General features: G+C 33.0%; 1 protein-coding gene and 2 pseudogenes across 1 annotated transcript; all 3 read left to right on the forward strand.

Annotated features, from left to right (window-relative positions):
* The first annotated feature begins 892 nt into the window (after positions 1–892).
* LOC124938163 lies at positions 893–3,580 on the forward strand (annotated as a pseudogene).
* Positions 3,581–13,559: 9,979 nt separating this feature from the next.
* On the forward strand, positions 13,560–15,137 carry LOC124938886 (auxin response factor 16-like). The gene has a single exon (XM_047479408.1). It carries the CDS (start codon positions 13,560–13,562, stop codon positions 15,135–15,137), a length of 1,578 nt encoding a protein of 525 aa, XP_047335364.1.
* Positions 15,138–18,296: 3,159 nt separating this feature from the next.
* Positions 18,297–20,985, forward strand: LOC124938121 (annotated as a pseudogene).
* The last annotated feature ends 1,612 nt before the right edge of the window (positions 20,986–22,597 follow it).

Consider the following 22,597-nt stretch of genomic DNA (forward strand, 5'->3'; position numbering starts at 1 on the left):
ATTATTATTTGGCATGTATTATTTGAATTAAATAGAATTATTAGATCTACATTTATTTCAAAAAATTTTACAAAACAATTTTTTCGATGCTAAATTTAAGAATCAGCATAAGAGATCAAGATGTCACGAGTTCGATTTCATCTGAGAGCACTTTAAATAAAAACAGCCTTGTTCGATTTGGGTGTATTATGGTTGACACATTTATTTTTGTACATAAATGACCAAATGTGAGATTGTTGAAATTTATAAGTTACTAATACAATAAATAATTGTACAAATATCATCTTTATATAAGTTAAAATAATGTGATCTCATTTGAAATCGAGATGGTTTATATGTGTATTTTTCATTAATATAAAATATTTTTAATTTTATGGATGGTTATATTAAAAATAATCAAACAAAATTAAATACACAATATTGGTTATTTTTTTTAACTGTAATGGTCTCCTAACTAAAGTATTGTCATTTCCTTTCTACATTCGGAATCAAAAAAAAAAGAAAAAGTTAATTAATGTACTAATCAATTGCCAACTTTAATAAAAAAAAATGAGTTATTATGAATAGAGGTACACTTACGTATCCAGATTTAATTTCTCGACTTAATTCAGAAAATTCTAACTTTTTAATACAAAATAATATTGCTTTAAAATTAATATGGTCAACTTTTAAGGCACTCCTTTTTCAGTCCAAAATAGGAAGGAAGGAAGGAAATATCTTTTTTTCATTAACAAACCTTAATTTGATGTCTCAACTCCCCCATCAACAGTTGCTTCTAAGCTTTCTCCAAACCTTTACATCCTTTTCGACCATTCAGTCCCAACCTAGCTACCATAATTGCATTTATAAAACCCATTTCACCTCCTGTTCTAACCATCAACTCTCAGCTCTCTCCAGCAACTCTACACCAGTCAAGAATTAATGGAGCCCAAGAGCTGTAAATGGTTAGAAGGACATCTCTTTTCCTGCCTTCTTTTCCTCATCTTCCTCTGCCACCCCACTTTCGCCGCAGTAAAGACATACCAATTTGATGTTAGGGTTCATCTCTGCAATTTATATGTTAATTTCTTCCTTTTCTTTACATGTTTTTATAAACCATATTATAATTATTATGAAATGGGTTTGCAGATACAAGTGAAGAATGTGAGCAGGTTGTGTAATTCTAAACCTATTGTCACAGTCAACGGGTTGTTTCCAGGGCCAACTATTCATGTTAGAGATGGAGATCAACTTCTTGTCAATGTCACCAATCATGCTCAATACAATATGTCCATTCATTGGTAACTCATCATCATTAATTATGCCTATGACCCTGTGGTTGAGTATTGATAGTTTTGGGAATCTATGCAATGTATTTTATTTGTTCTAACAAATAATATGGAGATATATAATTTTTAACATTAAAATTGATAAAATGAATTAGCTTATAAGTTTAATTGTATATTTGAAGTGTTCACATTTTAAGAGAAAAAGGGGTAGTAGTATCATATAATGGTATATAAGTTGCATTTTCCTATAATCGACCCTTTTTCTTAAAACATGACTTTTGCTAGCTTTTTTAATTTTCTCGTTTGATTGATGGAATGGCCAGGCATGGTTTGAAACAATTCCGCAATGGTTGGGCAGACGGACCGGCTTATATAACTCAGTGTCCCATTAAGACGGGAAACAACTATGTTTACAATATTACGATTACAGGTCAAAGAGGGACCTTATGGTGGCATCACACATTTTGTGGCTAAGGGCAACCGTTTATGGGGCTATTGTTATCATGCCTAAACAAGGAACTCAATTTCCTTTCCCTCAACCATATCTTGAACAAACCCTAATTCTAGGTCAATAATAGTTCATTTTCACAACCTTAAATATATATTTATCCCATGCATGCAAACTGATTAAATAGATTGAAAATCTGGCTTTGTTTGATAATCATGTGCAGGAGAATGGTGGAATCAGGACGTGGAAACACTTGTTAACCAAGGTAACAAGTTGGGATTGCCGCCACCACCCTCCGATGCTCATACGATCAACGGGAAACCTGGTCCACTGTTTCCATGTTCCGAGAAATGTAAGAATACTTATAATTTTGTTGTTTACGAATTAAAATTAATTATCGTGGTTTAAGTAAAACGTGATATCAATAACACTTTTCCTCACAAATTAATTTGTGATAGACACATACGCCTTGGAGGTTGAACAAGGGAAAACTTACCTATTGAGGATTATCAACGCTGCACTGAATGACGAGTTATTCTTCGCCATAGCTGGCCACAACATGACCGTCGTTGAAATAGACGCGGTTTATACCAAGCCTTTCATAACCAATGCCATACTAATCGCTCCGGGTCAAACCACAAATGTTCTCGTTACAGCCGATCAGGCACCGAACCGTTACTTTATCGGCGCTAGGGCTTTCATGGACGCACCAGTCATAGTAGATAACATGACCGCCGCAGCCATTTTACAGTACAAAGGCGTGCCAAACACGGTCTTGCCCATCTTTCCCCAATTGCCGGCTCAAAACAATACCGACTTTGCTTTAAGCTATAACGGAAAACTCAAGAGCCTAAACACTCCTCAATATCCGGCAAATGTTCCATTGACCATTGATCGACATCTCTTCTATACTATCGGCTTGGGGATCAACGCATGCACGACTTGTCAAAACGGAACTCAACTAACTGCTTCGTTGAACAACGTAACATTTGTGATGCCCAAGATTGGCCTATTGCAAGCTCATTACTTCAATACCCCGGGTGTTTTATAGAACCGATTTTCCCGACAAGCCCCAGACCACATTTAACTACACGGGTGCGCCACTTACAGCGAACCTCGGTACATCACTCGGGACGAGGCTTAGCAAGTTGGCTTTCAATTCCACGGTTGAGCTGGTTTTGCAAGACACTAATCTTCTAACGGTCGAATCTCACCCTTTTCACCTTCATGGTTTCAATTTCTTTGTGGTCGGGTCTGGCATAGGAAACTTTGACGCCAAGAAAGATCCGGCCAAGTTCAACTTGGTCGATCCTCCCGAGAGAAACACAATTGGGGTCCCCACCGGCGGGTGGGCAGCTATTAGGTTTAGGGCCGATAATCCAGGTATTCATTCAAACTTGTTTTTTCCTACACAAACCTACTTGTGGAAATGAGTTTATGAACTCTACCCCTGAATTATGAGTTTTCGCGACGTATTTATTTAAATTTGTGCAATCATTGTATTGTTTTAACATTTATATATCTCAATATAGGAGTGTGGTTCATGCATTGCCATCTAGAACTTCATACCATGTGGGGATTAAAGATGGCGTTTGTGGTCGAAAATGGGAAGTCAATCGAGCAATCGGTTCTTCCTCCTCCGGCAGACCTCCCAACATGCTAGAAGACAACCGTTCTATTGTATGCGACAAGACAACTCCCACAAAAGCAGAGGATTTTTCTTACAATGCAATGTAATTAATTAATATCATCTGTAAACACATATTATTGTTTTAGGTCCTTATAATATATAAAGACCTTGATACCGATGTAATAAGAACATCAAAATACTGACAGTTCATTGAACACATTGATGGATTACTAGATTTCTTAACTTTGTTATTGTTTAAAGTTACACACTAATTACAATTACACCACATTTTAATCTTTTTTTTTCAAACTAACTAATCAAACTTAGGTCATTAATATCATTAAATGATTAGTTTCCAACAGTTGTGACTTTGCCCCATAGCTAGGTTGTGCTCTTTGTAGGCTTAGTACTATATATTTTTTTAATACATTTATAATATTTGAGTTATTTAAATAACACTTTAAAAAAAATTTAAAGAAAAAACGCTTAATCATTTATATTTATGAACTATTAAAAATTTAAACTATGAAATATTGTATAATTTAACTTTCATCTCTAATCTCTAATTAAATAGTTTATAATATATTTATATATTTTATTTAAAATGAATTAATTATTATTTTTCATCGAAAATATTTAATTTTATATTTATAAATTATTTCAATTTAAATTTTAAATATTATTTCATTTAATACTATAAAATATTTTAGTAAATTATTAACAACTTCATTTTTTTTCAAATAAATACTAATCACAATTCAAATAAAATTAATACATTAATTATTAAGTTTAAAATTATGTTATTATCCAAGAAAACTCCAAGCTTCGTTCTAAGTTGATGGAAAACTACCTAGATCATTTAGGAAATCTATTGCAGTGTCTGTAAGGCGACAATTTCATAAATCGAAGTTATATATAGTGTTTTATTTTTAACCTTTCAAATTTGTAACTTATTCGTCTCTTCATTGTTTTTCTTTTCGTTTGCTCAATAAAGTTCTCAGAATGATTTAGAAGCTAATTGCTAGATTAGAAGCGAACGAATCATCCTAACAAAAGTTTGCCTAAATTCATATTTTCTCCAATTTTCGGGGATTGTTGTCTATTTCAAGCAAGCTCGAAGGAGATGATCAAGAATGATTATATGATCAATTTAGGAATGATCTGTGAAATAAAATAACTATTGTGAGCTCATGCACAAAAAAAAATGTAAAGAACGGTTAAAACTTCCTTTTGTGTTGCCTAGAATTATCTAGCGATTCTATGTCAACCTAAATTCACGGTTAGCTTTTTAGGACAATTTTAGGTTGATTAGAATAAGAGTTCAACTACTGTAATCACGTTTGTGAGAATTAATAGTTGGCCAATGGCCAGTTGTTTTCTTCGTTGTTCCGGTGAAGCTCCAGCATGAGTTATATATATAGTTTGGTTTAGGTTTACTAGTTGCTTAAACATATTCTAAACCTAATGTGGAGTTTGTTGGTAGCTTTATAATTTGGTTTAATCCATAAGATGAGCATCAGAATTTGGCAGAAATTTTTTATAAAGATCTGAAAATCTAGTTTTGTTCTTAACCATTAATTGATGTTTGTTTTACTTGTTCTTGATTTAGTTGGATTCATATATATATAGTATCTTGATGCATATTCCAGTTAAATTTGAGGCTGATTCAAAGTGATTATAAGAAATAATAAAGAAAGATGAATGAATAAGATGAATTTGTTGACTTTCATTGACTGAACTAATTTAGTGTGAGTGATTAAGTTCGCACTTAAACTAGCTGAATCCGTTCAGCCCCTTAAGCCTCAATATGTTTTTAGTTTTAATATTTAACTCATTCTTTATCTAAGAAAGTCTTAAACATTATTTTAAAATTTGATAAAAAAAGTAGAAAATGACTCGGAATATTTTTCCAAATTTTATGAAACTCAGAAATTATGTTTTATGGGTAATTTGGTCATTTTACCTCATTTAACCAAACTTGAAGTGTTCATAGCTTGTCCTACAAGTATTCGAAAAATATATGAAAAAATCCAAGATTATTCTTGAATTTTTTATGTACTAACTTTAATTTTCGGACACATTACAAGTTTAAGTCATTTTTTACCCGAATCGTTTATTAGTCTTTGATCCATATTTTGCCATCTACACTGCAGGTAATTAGGCTAAACTGAAATAAAATGGTCTATACTAAAATGTCTTAGTCTAAATACATTTTAGGACTGGAAAAAGCATGTCTCTTTTAGATCCTACGTTAGGGCATGTGTGTGGAAATGAACGACGTTGGGTTATTGATTAAATAAAATTGTTGAGTTATGGAGCTTACACTTATAATAAACTCTAAGAAGTTAATTAGAGTTTATTGGGTTTGGGTTTGAGCATAATCAAGAGTTATTTACATTTTATTTCCTCAATGTTCATCCTATAAATATATTTTGTGATGTGATAGTCATAGTGTCATTCATTTGACAAATAATCTAGTTTTTTTGGGAAAAAACGACTTAACGTCATTTCATTAAAAATTCTCAAAAACGTGAAAAAAATATGAGTTTAAGAGATCACTCTAGACCGTAGAATGATTTTGAAGTCATATCATTCTGAATAAAAGTAAAAACGTAACTGAACTATCTGATTATAATGTTTTCGTTTCTAATGATTTTAGTAACGGTAAATTCCAATTATGCTCCGTACTTGGAACTTTTCTCCACGTTCACGCAAGTGCGCCACAATCAGAGACTACGTCTCTCCATAATTCTTCAACACTTCTGTGGGTTCTGTCATAGACTCTCACATTATGTTCCTGTCAGATGTTATAAACTACTACTCCAAAGCCGCACTTGAATATGTTTGTTGCGAATCTGTTTTTATTGGCTTTGAGTAGTGCTGCTTCTTTGATTTCTTTCTATTTCTTCGGGAAACTGATCAACTCAAGGCTTTTAGAAAATATGTCCTAAATTTCCAATGCTATATTGTAGCTCCCAAACAGGTGATCAATGGTTTCTTCACTTCCGTTGCATAGAGGACAACTCACGTCCGGGATGCTCATATACTTGCTGATACGGTCACGATTGCTGAGTCTTTCCTAGAAGGCAAGCCATATGACGAACTGGTGTCGATGAATGATCTATGTTGACTATACGAGAGGATCTCATTCTACGTTCTGCACTTTTTCTCAGATTACCTCCCATATTCTCTTTGAGACCAGCTTCCCATGGTCTTCTGCGTTTCATTCATGAACGTCGAGTCTGTCTCGAAGTTGTATGTTACTGATGTGATCCAGTATCCTTTTACTTCTGGATTTCTTATCAAAAGTGAGTCCTAGTATCCGTCTTGTACGTCTTTGATTTTTGCCACTACGTAGTCCCTTCTGATACGTGTATTTTTGAACTCCTCTTTGTGAATGATTGGCTGGTTTTCGAACTAGGGATCTTACAAGAACAAAGTGCATTTCCCGTCCCCTAGCCGAATGTCGTAAAGGTCTGTAATATCACTTCTCAGTTTACAAATTTTCTTTAGTGACCAACTCATACCTTCATTGATTTTACACGTCCATATATTGGTTTCCTGTTTCATAAATTGCGTGTGTACCCATTTGATCCATAATGATTCCTCGTTGCGTTCCAATGCCCACAGATACTTTAAGGTTAGAGTCTTGTTCCATTCGACACAGATCTTAAGACCAATGCCTCCCTCCTCTTTCGGCTTATAGAGAGCAGTCCATTTGATTTCTTTCCTCCTCTCCCGTTACTGCCCCAGATGAAGTTCTTCATTAGTGTGTCTAACTCCTTCATTACCTTCTTTGGAATGACCATCTGCTGCGCCCAATATCCAATTATGCCCATGACTACGGTTTTGATAAGCTCGATCCTCCCTACATGTGAAAGTTTCTTCGTCGCCCAACCAAATATCGTGTTTTTTTACTTTTTCAATCAGCGGTTTGCAGTGTGAGATCTCGATTTGTTTTGCGGTTAACGAAATCCTCAAGTACCTTACGGGAAAGTTGTCTTGTGCAATGCCCATGATGTTGAATATGTCTTTCTTTGTTTTGTCCTTCACTCTTCCATAAAATGTCACACTTTTGCTTTCATTAATAGTAAGACCTGTTTAGAAAAAAAATGTTAGTGCAACCCTAATAGTTTTAATGGAATCGACGTCTACGTGCGCTAAAATGAACAAATCGTTAGCAAAGCATAAATGAGTTATCTCCTCTACCCCACAGAAAGGGTGAAAGATGTATGTACGATTCTTTCGGAACATCACGAAGATGCTCTCAAAGATCGACATGATAACTACGAAAATGTAAAAAGAGTGGGGGTCCCTTGCCTTACCCCATTTTCACCCTTGAAGTAACCTCTGTGGACTCCATTGACGCTAACAATAAAACATGATGAAGAAACGTATTGCATAATCCAATCAATAAAAATCATAGGAAAAGTAGATACAACTAGAAAATCCCGAATGACTTCCCATCTAACAGAGTCGAAAGCTTTCTTGATATTTATTTTGAAAGCCACTCTCGGGGATATTTTCTTTTTTTGTAGCCTTTTAAAAGGTTCTACATGAAAAGAATATTATGAGAGATTGTCCTACCTGGGATAAATATAGATTTATTAAGATTTATTATTTTTTCTATGACATTTTTAAAGTGTTTAGAAATGATTTTTGAAATTATTTTGTAAACCATATTGCAATAAGAAATTGGTCTGAAATCTTGTACTTTTCAAGCATCGTGGTTTTGGGGATTAAGATCAGGACCGCTGTATTCCATTGCTTTATCATCATCCTGTTCTTGAAAAATTCCAAAACCCCATTAGTAATATCTTTACCCACAACTAACCATTTGTCTTTGAAGAACTTCGCATTGAAACCATCCGGATCCGGGCTTTTATTCCCATAAATACTGAATAGAGCTTCTTTAACTTCATATAACCATAATAATACTGAATCTTCATAAACCGCCGCAAGCTCTTGAACATATTCAAGTGAAAAAATGTTTGCTAAATTTGAAGCGGCAAATAAATGATTGTAAAATGCATTTCATGAGTTTTATGGATGTTCGGTGATTAAACTTCTACGTCACCCCTATTCTGTTTCTAGAAAAATTTTCACTATAAGGTTTTAATTTGTATAACAACTACACAAACCCAGTCAGAAATACAAGACTTAACAGTTGCCTGTTTCTGAACTCCTAGTTACAACGTTCTGTTCAACTTACAATACTGAAAATACACTTAGGTAGAACAATAAATAATAACTCAACTTAGCTTAGTGAATTAAAGAAAAATCTTAAAGAGAGTAATCACAGCACTAAGCAATTCATAATTCGTGCGATTAAAATCGGAGAAGCGAGAGATTCACCGTTGTACTCTAATCACCTTTTATATTGAAGTGTAACAACGGTCGAATCTTTCTCTTGGATACGTGTTAGCTTTCCGTTAGACATACGATAGGTGTACGGGAACGTACATAAGAATATATATGCGTTGGATCGTGGCGTACAGGATTGTACTACAAAATATTCGGTAGAACGTGGTGTATTGAAAGGTACATTGCGGGCTAGAAGAATAATTGAGTACGTGATATTTAAGCGTATAAAGCTGACTTGGTAGACGGCTGATAACGAACGTTATTGTTCTCTATGTTGATGAGCCATGCAGATAAGCGGACGCTTCTTAAAATAGCTGATGAAGCACGACATCTACCCGCACTTATTCAAACGGCTTCTGAAATAAGGCGTTTGCTCGTGTACTTCTTCAGACTAGAGTGTTTGTTGAAGTGAGACGTTTGTTCGTGCACTTCTTAAGACTAGAGATCCTGTTGAATTAAGACGTTTGCTCGCGCACTTCTTCAAACTAGAGCATCTGTTGAAGTGAGACGTCTGCTCGCGCACTTCTTCAGACCAAATTGTTTGTTAAAGTGAGATGTATGCTCGCGCACTTCTTTAGACCAGAACGTCTGTTAAAATGAGACGTCTGCTCGCGCACTTTTTTAGACTGCTGCTAAAGACAGATGTCTCTTGAGTTGTACCTACGCATACAACTATTGCATAACTTAGTTTTGTCACGAACACGTCATTAAAATTATGTCGTATTGATTAAACTTATTTTATTCACCTAAGTTCATTTAATGAATTAAAGTATTTTTCTTATTTCAACTTAATTAGTTATTTCTCTCTTAATTAATTTTACCTTTTTCTTTAATTAATTTAATCTAACAATTTTCCCTTTTTTGATGATGTTAAAACTAAGTTAAAATTAGGCAATTAAAAGTAAATAAGACATTTGTGTAAATATGAAATACATAAGATATACAAGGTTTGAGAGTCCCCCTTTTAATTTTTGAAGCTTCAACCATCGTTTTGACCATCTTTGATTTCTCCAAAGTGAAGACTTTGCCATCGAATTTTTCTTCCTCGACCTCCTCCACGGTCTGCACCTCGGCCACCTCCTTGGTCTAGCTTCCTCTTGGAACAAGTGCCCCGACCGCAAGTATTTATTTTACCTTGATTGCTTCCTTCCCCCTTTTTAATATTATCAACATGAGGGTCAACAACTTTAGCAGGTTCAACAGTTGTATCTTCTTCAGCTTTAAAGCATTTAGCGACTGCGTTAGTATCTTTGATTCGCTCAACTTCTGCTAACTTGAGGGATTTGGATATTTCGAGCAGTTAAAGGCCGAAAATATCCATTATAGACTTTGTCTCGTTATGAAGATCGAATGCGTTCTTGAGCAGAGATGACTTCATCCTGGTCATCTAATTCCTCGTCATCGATACTTCAATTAAAGTCCTCGATGTATCTTTAAAACTCTCTACTTTCATCGTAGCAACGTTGGTTGTTGCCTTTGAATTCGAAGCAGTCTGCTCTTCCAGAATCTCCAACTTACTAAAAATAGTATTGATGCTCTACTACATAGGCGCAAGAGCTTCAATAATGAAGTTGTAGAGATCCATCGTTCCCGAAGAGACAATGTGGGAACCAGTAGAGGTGGAGCAAAGAGGAGAAGGATGAAAACTTACTTGAATAGAAGACGACTTTGGTTCTTTATCGGAGGGTCAGGCTCGAGACATACTGATCAATGTTCGAGACTCTTTGTCTGCTCCTTCAATATCAATGCATATATCCTTGATAAATCCCGACATCTCTTCAGAATGAAAGGATTTAGCCGGAAGGGATTTCTTGGAGGATGAAGGAATTGATCGTTTGGATTTGAGGGAGGCTGATTGTTTGGACTTGTGGGAGGATCACCTCTCTTCAGACGTCTGCTCCTTGTCTGAAAAGATCTCCACAGCAACCTTAGACGTCTGCTTATCAGGCGGAGAAGAGAGCTGCTTAGCAGCTGCAGGTGATGCTTTCTTGGAAGTATGAGAAAACTACTGCTCAACATCTGCAGAAGATTTCTTCTATGAAGCAGGAGACTTTTGCTCAGAAGCATGGGTTGAGAGCTGTTGAGGAGTAGAGAAAGCAACTTAAGGCAACTCCTTTACAGGGGAGACCTACTATTGCTCAATGGTGTAAAGAGTCGTCTGTTCTTCGACCTAGGGAAGCTGTTGCTGCTCAATAGTGAGAAGATCGATGAGACGTCTCTCCTCAACAGAGGGCAGTTGTTGCTGCTCAGCTTAAAGTGAACGTAGTTTTTTTGAGTGAACCACTATAAATCTGCGTCTTCTTGTGTTTTTTCTTGCATTTTTACAGATCGTTTCAAACAGGTCATATTTGGGATCCAAATCCTAACAAAAATTTGTGTACCTTGTCATGATTAAAATAAAATACCAAATTTGTCGTATTAGAGATTGTCCTTCGGACGAACATGTGGGCCATAGCGTCGAAAGGTCTTTTCTCATACATAACCAAGCATGTCATATTAGAGTTGATCTTTTGTTTAGTTTTTGAGATTCGAGTGGAAGGTAAGTCATGGGACTTAGCATAGTAATCGACTAAAAACATTTTCTAAAAAGTGCACAGGTCGAGCTTACCATCATCCCACTCGAAATTTGAGAGGAATGTAAGGCATGGAACCGATCAATTTCGGATCGCACGAACCGCTCTTAAAGACGGGGTGAAAAGATTTTTTTGAATCGAGAAAAAAAAACAAAAGACGTACAATATGTTTTTACTTCAAAATTCTATTCTTACTATATTCTCTCGTATGACACCGAGATGAATGCGTGACAAACCATGAAATTCCTCTCAATCATGGACACGGGAAAATCGATGTTTATTTGGTTGGTTGTAAGTAAGGAGGTCAAATCAAGCGTCATATCATGTTTTCTTGGTTGTCAAAACTTATATTGGAAGGTTATGTGGTTTTGGGTTTCTGATATGCCCCATCATTTATAATTATATCCACACGCCCATGGGAAACAATGAGCTGTCTAGGGTCCCCCATGGCTTGAACCCATTTGAATTTGAACAATACTAGATCATAACCAGTGGCGGACCCAGAAATGTTTTCTCGGGGGGGCCAAATATATAGTAACATAGCATTTTTTGGTGATCAATTAAATACATCTTCTAATTAAAATTTTACTCGATAATTACATAAAAATACTAACAAACACAATTACAAAATACTAATAAACACAATCACTAAATTATTCTTGTTCATGAGTCGGTTCAGAAGAAGACAAATTTATTTTACGAGATTCTATTTGTTGAAAATATTACAATATTTGGCACATTTTCAATTGTTGAGAAAATATCTTTCTCAACATATACAACTAAACTATCATTCATCTATTCATCTCCCATTCGATTACGCAAATCAGTCTTCACGGTCTTCATTGCAGAAAAAAACTCTTTCAACGGATGCAGTTGCAACTGATAAAACTAAAGCCAACTCTATCAATCGATAAACCAATGGAAAGACTATATGTTTTTCTGTTGCAATCAATTTTTGAGCAAGAATTCCCAAGTCTTCAATTTAAGAAAATTGAGGATCATCCCGCAAATTAAATAAGTAAGCCCGAAGTTGTTGTTCCAAAAATAAATAATCACTACCTGTGAAATTTTTGGGATAAAGTTTGGCAAGACGAATGAGTTTACGAATATCAAATTGGGAGAATGAATTTCTGGGAGGAAGACATGATATGCAGCCAATTTTATTATATCTGACAAAAGATTTCCACACGATAATGATGAAGATTAGTGATGAGTTCCTCTTTTCTTCTCCGCCTATCATTGCTATCAATTATCATATGTTTATTCATATCAAATATTAAGATCGAGTGTAATTGACAAAAACTGTTAACTTGGTCCAAAATATCATGTCATCCATCTTCTCTAAATTTTTGTAATTGATTTTTCGAACTCGAAATCAATGACATGGCTTGAACTATATTTTGCTCTCCTCTTTGTAGGCAAAGTGACAACTCACTTGTAATTCCCAATAATTTTTTCATCAAATGCAAAATATGAAAATCTAATTTAATAGATTTCAGCCTAACTATTTTAACTTGTTTATTAATATTAATTTATATTTTCTTATAAATTTTTAAAATAGTAAACACTATTATTATATGTTAAAATAAATTAAAGGTGAGACCAGGGTTTGATCACCTGACCTCATCTTCAGAGTTTGGTTACCAAACCAACTGGACTAAGACTTACTTGTCAAATATATATATAAAAAATAATTTATCTTAAGGTTTGGGGAGGCCCGGGCCCCCCAAGGCCCCCCTTGTAGGTCCGCCACTGATCATAACCATGGGTCCAATGTTTGTCGTCACTCATGAGGCATCTTGTTGTCTTAGAGTTCAGTTTTATCATAAATTTTATCTTTTATGGTGGCCCATACCATTTTATATACGGCTTAGTATCATTATATTATTTAAATCAAAGCAAAAATAACAAAAATCTAGTAAAATCTAAAAAGTAAAAATATAAAAATTACATTATTTAAGTATATATTTTGAAATTAATTTATTTTAAATTTATAAATAAAACTTTAAATAGAGTTTTTGTTAATGGAGACTAGTACTTTATAAGTTAGTTAAGTGGTATGAAACATAAAAATAATATTATATATGTTATTACTAAAAAAAAAAAAAGATGATTTTGTAGCATGGTAATTAATTAAGCATATTTGAGATTATTTTATTATTATATATTAATATTTTTAATTTCAAATATTTTACCAATAAAACTTAATTTTTTTTAAATTACTACCAATTAAAAGAATTATTTAAAAAAACTGTACCGGCCTTAATTTATTTAAAATGAATAAATTTCAACTATGGACTGCTTTAGCTGGAAATCTGGCGAAAACTATAAGGAAAGATCAAAAGGTATACTTTTTCCCTCAAGGGTATCAAGAACAAGCCGATAGAATTGTTGATTTTGAAAACATTCCTTCATCAATTGAATCTTCTATAAAGTGTAAGGTTTTGGGTGTTAAGTATTTGGCTAATCATGAAACTGACGAGGTTTATCTCAAGATTAACTTGCTTCCTGTTCCTGTGAACGGAAGTTGTTCTCTTGACGATGATAATGACGACGACGAGGATGACGAAGACGACGGTGATATTCATAAACTTGTTGCATTTGCGAAAACATTAACTCCGTCGGATGCAAATAACGGTGGTGGATTTTCAGTTCCTAGGTATTGTGCAGATACAATGTTTCCTAAACTCAACTTTGACGATGACCCACCTGTTCAAAACCTTCGAATTAAAGATGTTCATGGAAGAATCTGGACGTTTCGTCATATTTACAGAGGATCGCCAAGACGCCACCTTTTTACAACGGGATGGAGTGGTTTTGTAAATAATAAGAAACTCATCAGCGGCGATTCAATTGTTTTTGTTAAGGATAACAATGGTGAAATCCGGGTAGGTCTCCGTCGTCGAATAAACAGAGAAGCTAGTGGAGACCAGACTGAATCATCATCAGCAGCAGCACCACCGCCGCCGCCGCGTTCCCGTTGGAATGAGACAAAAATAAGCCCGGAATCAGTCATTGAAAGTTTAAACCTTGCGAGTAAAGGTGAGGCGTTTGAAGTGGTTTACTATCCTCAAGTAAACGCTCCAGCGTTTTGCGTTGAATCGTTGAAGGTAACTAAATCGCTTAAGATTCCTTGGGATGCTGGTTCTAGTTGTAAAATAGAACTAGAAAGTGAAGATTCGTCAAGGAAAAGTTGGTTTGATGGAACTATAACATCAGTTGAACCATTTGATCCAGATCATTGGAAATTATCACCATGGAAGAGTATTAAGGTTAAATGGGACAATGATCTTGAGAATACTTTACTTGAATACGTAAAATTTGTAAGTCCATGGATGATTGAATCAGTTCTATCAATCATTCCTCAACTTATAAATCTATCATTATCACAACCAAAGAAGAAGTCAAGATATGATCATCAACCTTCATTGTTGACTTCATCCTCGTCAATGTTTTCCGGCAACCTCCAACAGGGTGTTGTTCCATTTAATGATTATTATTGTAATGTTACTCCTGTGGGCATGCAGGGAGCCGGGCAAGATCCAAATGGATCATTATTATCATCATCATCATCAATGGTGAATTATTACAATCAGTTTCAAACTGCAGGTTCTTACAAGATTTTGAAATCTAATTTTCCCAAATTTAACTATCATCCTGGTTGTGTGACCATCGCCGCCGCCGGCGAAGTGGTTGCCGACGGGAAGGAAGAAGATGAGAATGATTCAAGCCATATTTATATTTTCGGAACACGAATAGAGAAGATGAAGTTAGATGATGAGAGCCCATCTGAGGAAGGCATGGATGATGATGTTCAAGGAGATGGAAATGGTAATGAAAGCATTGAGGAATAAAAATCTGATTTTTATTTGTAGAAAGAGTTGTTTTTTAGATTAATGTTTTTATTTATTTAACTTTTGTTTTTGAGATTTATAAATTTTGGGATCTATAATTAAGTGGAATCTTTTTGTTTTATTGAATTTGAAGTTGTTAAGGTGTTGTTTGATCAAATAGCTATTGATAGGTGAAATGTTATTTATTATGGTTAGATGATTCAAGTGAATAAAATATCTTGAATTAGTATATTGTATTTAGTGTTACTAAATCCATTGTTGATATGTTATTTATTGGGAAAAATGTCAATTTTACCATCAAACTATAAAAAAATATTTATGTATACCACTGAACTAATTTTTGTTCGTTTATACCACTGTAATTGAGTTTAATATTCATCTATGTCACTGCTGGACAAAAACATCCAAACCCGTTTTCCGTTAAATTATGACACGTGTGATTGACATGTTATTTTTTAAAAATTAATATATATTATATATTTATTTTTATTTACTATTTTAAATCATAAAACTTAATTTATATTTTCAAAAGAAATTATACATTTTGAGAATTATTAATAATAATTAATTTTTTTAATTAATATATTTTCAACATTTATTTTTATTAACCTTTCTAAATAATAAAATCCGTTAATAAAAATAAATGTTAAAAATATATTAATTAAAACAAAATGAATTATTATTTTTGTCTCTCAAAATGTTTATATTGTTTAGTTAATGTCTCTGAAAATATAAAATTTTATTATTTAGAAATTATGAATAAAATTATAATATATATTAATTTAAAAAAAAATTGACATGTCAATCACACGTGTCATCATTTAACGAAAAACTTATCGGACTTGGATGTTTTTGTTAACTAGTGATATAGATGAACATTAAGTTCAACTACAGTGGTATGAACGAACAAAATTTAGTTCAGTGATATACATGATTATTTCGTTATAGTTCAATGATAAAATTGACATTCTTCTCGTTATTTATTAGTAAAATATCTTAAATTAGTATAGTTGTATTTTGAAGTGTGACTAAATTAAATGATTACTTATTTATGGAGAAAGGATAAGGTAGCCAAGTTAAGAAATAAAAGAGATACAATCTCGAAAAAAATGGATAAAGAATATTGCAATAATAATTCTACTTCGCCATGATTTTTTTATTTTTTTTTAAGTTAGTAGACCAAAAGACATGCATTAAATTTTGTTAATCCACTTTTTTTCAAAAAAATAAAATAAATTGGGTTTGTGAATATATTTGGAGCTTGTGTTTATGTTGGGTTATTTCACATTTTTATTGGGTTTTTGAAAAACAAAAAACTTTGCTTCTTTGATGATGGATTTTTAATATTTTTATAGGGCTTAAAAAAAAGAGGTGTTTGATTAAAATTTGGTTAATAAGGTTTTCAATTTTCTTGTAAAAAAAATCAATACAATTTGATAAAAATTATACTTTAAATATAACGAGATTAATTATTTAAAATAATAATAAAAACATAAACAAAAATTTATTCACCAACAAATATACAAACAAAATCAGAAATTCTTAAGAAAAAATACTTCCCATCTCGCAAAAATAATAACATGATAAAGTATATGTATTGATTGTCATGATCATTGACGTCTTAAGTCTTAAGTTTACCTTCAAATTAAATAATCGGAATAGAGATTAATCGACTCAATCCAACTGAACTCGCGTTTTTTATTCAAACTTTTCAATATTAGAGTTTTTAATTGATTTTATTATTATTATTATTATTATTATTATTATTATATATATATATAATAGGCTTAATTTATCATTTATTATATACTACTATTTCTCTAAACAATCTTATCAATTTTTTCCCTTAAATATTTTTGTTTATTTTTAGTTTTTTCTATTAATTACTATAATTAAAAAATAATCTTAAATACTTATTATTCTTTATTAATTGTCTTTTAACACACATATTTACCAAGAGGATGATTTATTTGAGTTTTTGATATATTTTAACTTAATTTTATTTAATTAATTATTTTAAAGTTGATTTACAAATATAAAATTTGAATGCATGAATGTATATAATCATATTTCAAAAGGTTATAAAACTAACCATATATTTGTTATATCTAATAGATTGGATATATAGTAGAATCAATGATTTTAATAGCTAGATATAAAATGATCTATTAGTGTCAAATTGATATCTATAATCTATATAACCAAAAACTAAAGAAATAGGATATATATATATAAAGTCACAATGTTGCAATGCAATTAGAAACATATTCAAATATTATTATTTGGCATGTATTATTTGAATTAAATAGAATTATTAGATCTACATTTATTTCAAAAAATTTTACAAAACAATTTTTTCGATGCTAAATTTAAGAATCAGCATAAGAGATCAAGATGTCACGAGTTCGATTTCATCTGAGAGCACTTTAAATAAAAACAGCCTTGTTCGATTTGGGTGTATTATGGTTGACACATTTATTTTTGTACATAAATGACCAAATGTGAGATTGTTGAAATTTATAAGTTACTAATACAATAAATAATTGTACAAATATCATCTTTATATAAGTTAAAATAATGTGATCTCATTTGAAATCGAGATGGTTTATATGTGTATTTTTCATTAATATAAAATATTTTTAATTTTATGGATGGTTATATTAAAAATAATCAAACAAAATTAAATACACAATATTGGTTATTTTTTTAACTGTAATGGTCTCCTAACTAAAGTATTGTCATTTCCTTTCTACATTCGGAATCAAAAAAAAAAGAAAAAGTTAATTAATGTACTAATCAATTGCCAACTTTAATAAAAAAAAATGAGTTATTATGAATAGAGGTACACTTACGTATCCAGATTTAATTTCTCGACTTAATTCAGAAAATTCTAACTTTTTAATACAAAATAATATTGCTTTAAAATTAATATGGTCAACTTTTAAGGCACTCCTTTTTCAGTCCAAAATAGGAAGGAAGGAAGGAAATATCTTTTTTTCATTAACAAACCTTAATTTGATGTCTCAACTCCCCCATCAACAGTTGCTTCTAAGCTTTCTCCAAACCTTTACATCCTTTTCGACCATTCAGTCCCAACCTAGCTACCATAATTGCATTTATAAAACCCATTTCACCTCCTGTTCTAACCATCAACTCTCAGCTCTCTCCAGCAACTCTACACCAGTCAAGAATTAATGGAGCCCAAGAGCTGTAAATGGTTAGAAGGACATCTCTTTTCCTGCCTTCTTTTCCTCATCTTCCTCTGCCACCCCACTTTCGCCGCAGTAAAGACATACCAATTTGATGTTAGGGTTCATCTCTGCAATTTATATGTTAATTTCTTCCTTTTCTTTACATGTTTTTATAAACCATATTATAATTATTATGAAATGGGTTTGCAGATACAAGTGAAGAATGTGAGCAGGTTGTGTAATTCTAAACCTATTGTCACAGTCAACGGGTTGTTTCCAGGGCCAACTATTCATGTTAGAGATGGAGATCAACTTCTTGTCAATGTCACCAATCATGCTCAATACAATATGTCCATTCATTGGTAACTCATCATCATTAATTATGCCTATGACCCTGTGGTTGAGTATTGATAGTTTTGGGAATCTATGCAATGTATTTTATTTGTTCTAACAAATAATATGGAGATATATAATTTTTAACATTAAAATTGATAAAAATGAATTAGCTTATAAGTTTAATTGTATATTTGAAGTGTTCACATTTTAAGAGAAAAGGGGTAGTAGTATCATATAATGGTATATAAGTTGCATTTTCCTATAATCGACCCTTTTTCTTAAAACATGACTTTTGCTAGCTTTTTTAATTTTCTCGTTTGATTGATGGAATGGCCAGGCATGGTTTGAAACAATTCCGCAATGGTTGGGCAGACGGACCGGCTTATATAACTCAGTGTCCCATTAAGACGGGAAACAACTATGTTTACAATATTACGATTACAGGTCAAAGAGGGACCTTATGGTGGCATCACACATTTTGTGGCTAAGGGCAACCGTTTATGGGGCTATTGTTATCATGCCTAAACAAGGAACTCAATTTCCTTTCCCTCAACCATATCTTGAACAAACCCTAATTCTAGGTCAATAATAGTTCATTTTCACAACCTTAAATATATATTTATCCCATGCATGCAAACTGATTAAATAGATTGAAAATCTGGCTTTGTTTGATAATCATGTGCAGGAGAATGGTGGAATCAGGACGTGGAAACACTTGTTAACCAAGGTAACAAGTTGGGATTGCCGCCACCACCCTCCGATGCTCATACGATCAACGGGAAACCTGGTCCACTGTTTCCATGTTCCGAGAAATGTAAGAATACTTATAATTTTGTTGTTTACGAATTAAAATTAATTATCGTGGTTTAAGTAAAACGTGATATCAATAACACTTTTCCTCACAAATTAATTTGTGATAGACACATACGCCTTGGAGGTTGAACAAGGGAAAACTTACCTATTGAGGATTATCAACGCTGCACTGAATGACGAGTTATTCTTCGCCATAGCTGGCCACAACATGACCGTCGTTGAAATAGACGCGGTTTATACCAAGCCTTTCATAACCAATGCCATACTAATCGCTCCGGGTCAAACCACAAATGTTCTCGTTACAGCCGATCAGGCACCGAACCGTTACTTTATCGGCGCTAGGGCTTTCATGGACGCACCAGTCATAGTAGATAACATGACCGCCGCAGCCATTTTACAGTACAAAGGCGTGCCAAACACGGTCTTGCCCATCTTTCCCCAATTGCCGGCTCAAAACAATACCGACTTTGCTTTAAGCTATAACGGAAAACTCAAGAGCCTAAACACTCCTCAATATCCGGCAAATGTTCCATTGACCATTGATCGACATCTCTTCTATACTATCGGCTTGGGGATCAACGCATGCACGACTTGTCAAAACGGAACTCAACTAACTGCTTCGTTGAACAACGTAACATTTGTGATGCCCAAGATTGGCCTATTGCAAGCTCATTACTTCAATACCCCGGGTGTTTATAGAACCGATTTTCCCGACAAGCCCCAGACCACATTTAACTACACGGGTGCGCCACTTACAGCGAACCTCGGTACATCACTCGGGACGAGGCTTAGCAAGTTGGCTTTCAATTCCACGGTTGAGCTGGTTTTGCAAGACACTAATCTTCTAACGGTCGAATCTCACCCTTTTCACCTTCATGGTTTCAATTTCTTTGTGGTCGGGTCTGGCATAGGAAACTTTGACGCCAAGAAAGATCCGGCCAAGTTCAACTTGGTCGATCCTCCCGAGAGAAACACAATTGGGGTCCCCACCGGCGGGTGGGCAGCTATTAGGTTTAGGGCCGATAATCCAGGTATTCATTCAAACTTGTTTTTTCCTACACAAACCTACTTGTGGAAATGAGTTTATGAACTCTACCCCTGAATTATGAGTTTTCGCGACGTATTTATTTAAATTTGTGCAATCATTGTATTGTTTTAACATTTATATATCTCAATATAGGAGTGTGGTTCATGCATTGCCATCTAGAACTTCATACCATGTGGGGATTAAAGATGGCGTTTGTGGTCGAAAATGGGAAGTCAATCGAGCAATCGGTTCTTCCTCCTCCGGCAGACCTCCCAACATGCTAGAAGACAACCGTTCTATTGTATGCGACAAGACAACTCCCACAAAAGCAGAGGATTTTTCTTACAATGCAATGTAATTAATTAATATCATCTGTAAACACATATTATTGTTTTAGGTCCTTATAATATATAAAGACCTTGATACCGATGTAATAAGAACATCAAAATACTGACAGTTCATTGAACACATTGATGGATTACTAGATTTCTTAACTTTGTTATTGTTTAAAGTTACACACTAATTACAATTACACCACATTTTTAATCTTTTTTTTTCAAACTAACTAATCAAACTTAGGTCATTAATATCATTAAATGATTAGTTTCCAACAGTTGTGACTTTGCCCCATAGCTAGGTTGTGCTCTTTGTAGGCTTAGTACTATATATTTTTTTAATACATTTATAATATTTGAGTTATTTAAATAACACTTTAAAAAAAATTTAAAGAAAAAACGCTTAATCATTTATATTTATGAACTATTAAAATTTAAACTATGAAATATTGTATAATTTAACTTTCATCTCTAATCTCTAATTAAATAGTTTATAATATATTTATATATTTTATTTAAAATGAATTAATTATTATTTTTCATCGAAAATATTTAATTTTATATTTATAAATTATTTCAATTTAAATTTTAAATATTATTTCATTTAATACTATAAAATATTTTAGTAAATTATTAACAACTTCATTTTTTTTCAAATAAATACTAATCACAATTCAAATAAAATTAATACATTAATTATTAAGTTTAAAATTATGTTATTATCCAAGAAAACTCCAAGCTTCGTTCTAAGTTGATGGAAAACTACCTAGATCATTTAGGAAATCTATTGCAGTGTCTGTAAGGCGACAATTTCATAAATCGAAGTTATATATAGTGTTTTATTTTTAACCTTTCAAATTTGTAACTTATTCGTCTCTTCATTGTTTTTCTTTTCGTTTGCTCAATAAAGTTCTCAGAATGATTTAGAAGCTAATTGCTAGATTAGAAGCGAACGAATCATCCTAACAAAAGTTTGCCTAAATTCATATTTTCTCCAATTTTCGGGGATTGTTGTCTATTTCAAGCAAGCTCGAAGGAGATGATCAAGAATGATTATATGATCAATTTAGGAATGATCTGTGAAATAAAATAACTATTGTGAGCTCATGCACAAAAAAAAATGTAAAGAACGGTTAAAACTTCCTTTTGTGTTGCCTAGAATTATCTAGCGATTCTATGTCAACCTAAATTCACGGTTAGCTTTTTAGGACAATTTTAGGTTGATTAGAATAAGAGTTCAACTACTGTAATCACGTTTGTGAGAATTAATAGTTGGCCAATGGCCAGTTGTTTTCTTCGTTGTTCCGGTGAAGCTCCAGCATGAGTTATATATATAGTTTGGTTTAGGTTTACTAGTTGCTTAAACATATTCTAAACCTAATGTGGAGTTTGTTGGTAGCTTTATAATTTGGTTTAATCCATAAGATGAGCATCAGAATTTGGCAGAAATTTTTTATAAAGATCTGAAAATCTAGTTTGTTCTTAACCATTAATTGATGTTTGTTTTACTTGTTCTTGATTTAGTTGGATTCATATATATATAGTATCTTGATGCATATTCCAGTTAAATTTGAGGCTGATTCAAAGTGATTATAAGAAATAATAAAGAAAGATGAATGAATAAGATGAATTTGTTGACTTTCATTGACTGAACTAATTTAGTGTGAGTGATTAAGTTCGCACTTAAACTAGCTGAATCCGTTCAGCCCCTTAAGCCTCAATATGTTTTTAGTTTTAATATTTAACTCATTCTTTATC

The sequence above is a fragment of the Impatiens glandulifera genome, chromosome 5 (genome assembly GCF_907164915.1).
Source record: "Impatiens glandulifera chromosome 5, dImpGla2.1, whole genome shotgun sequence".
NCBI lineage: Eukaryota > Viridiplantae > Streptophyta > Magnoliopsida > Ericales > Balsaminaceae > Impatiens > Impatiens glandulifera.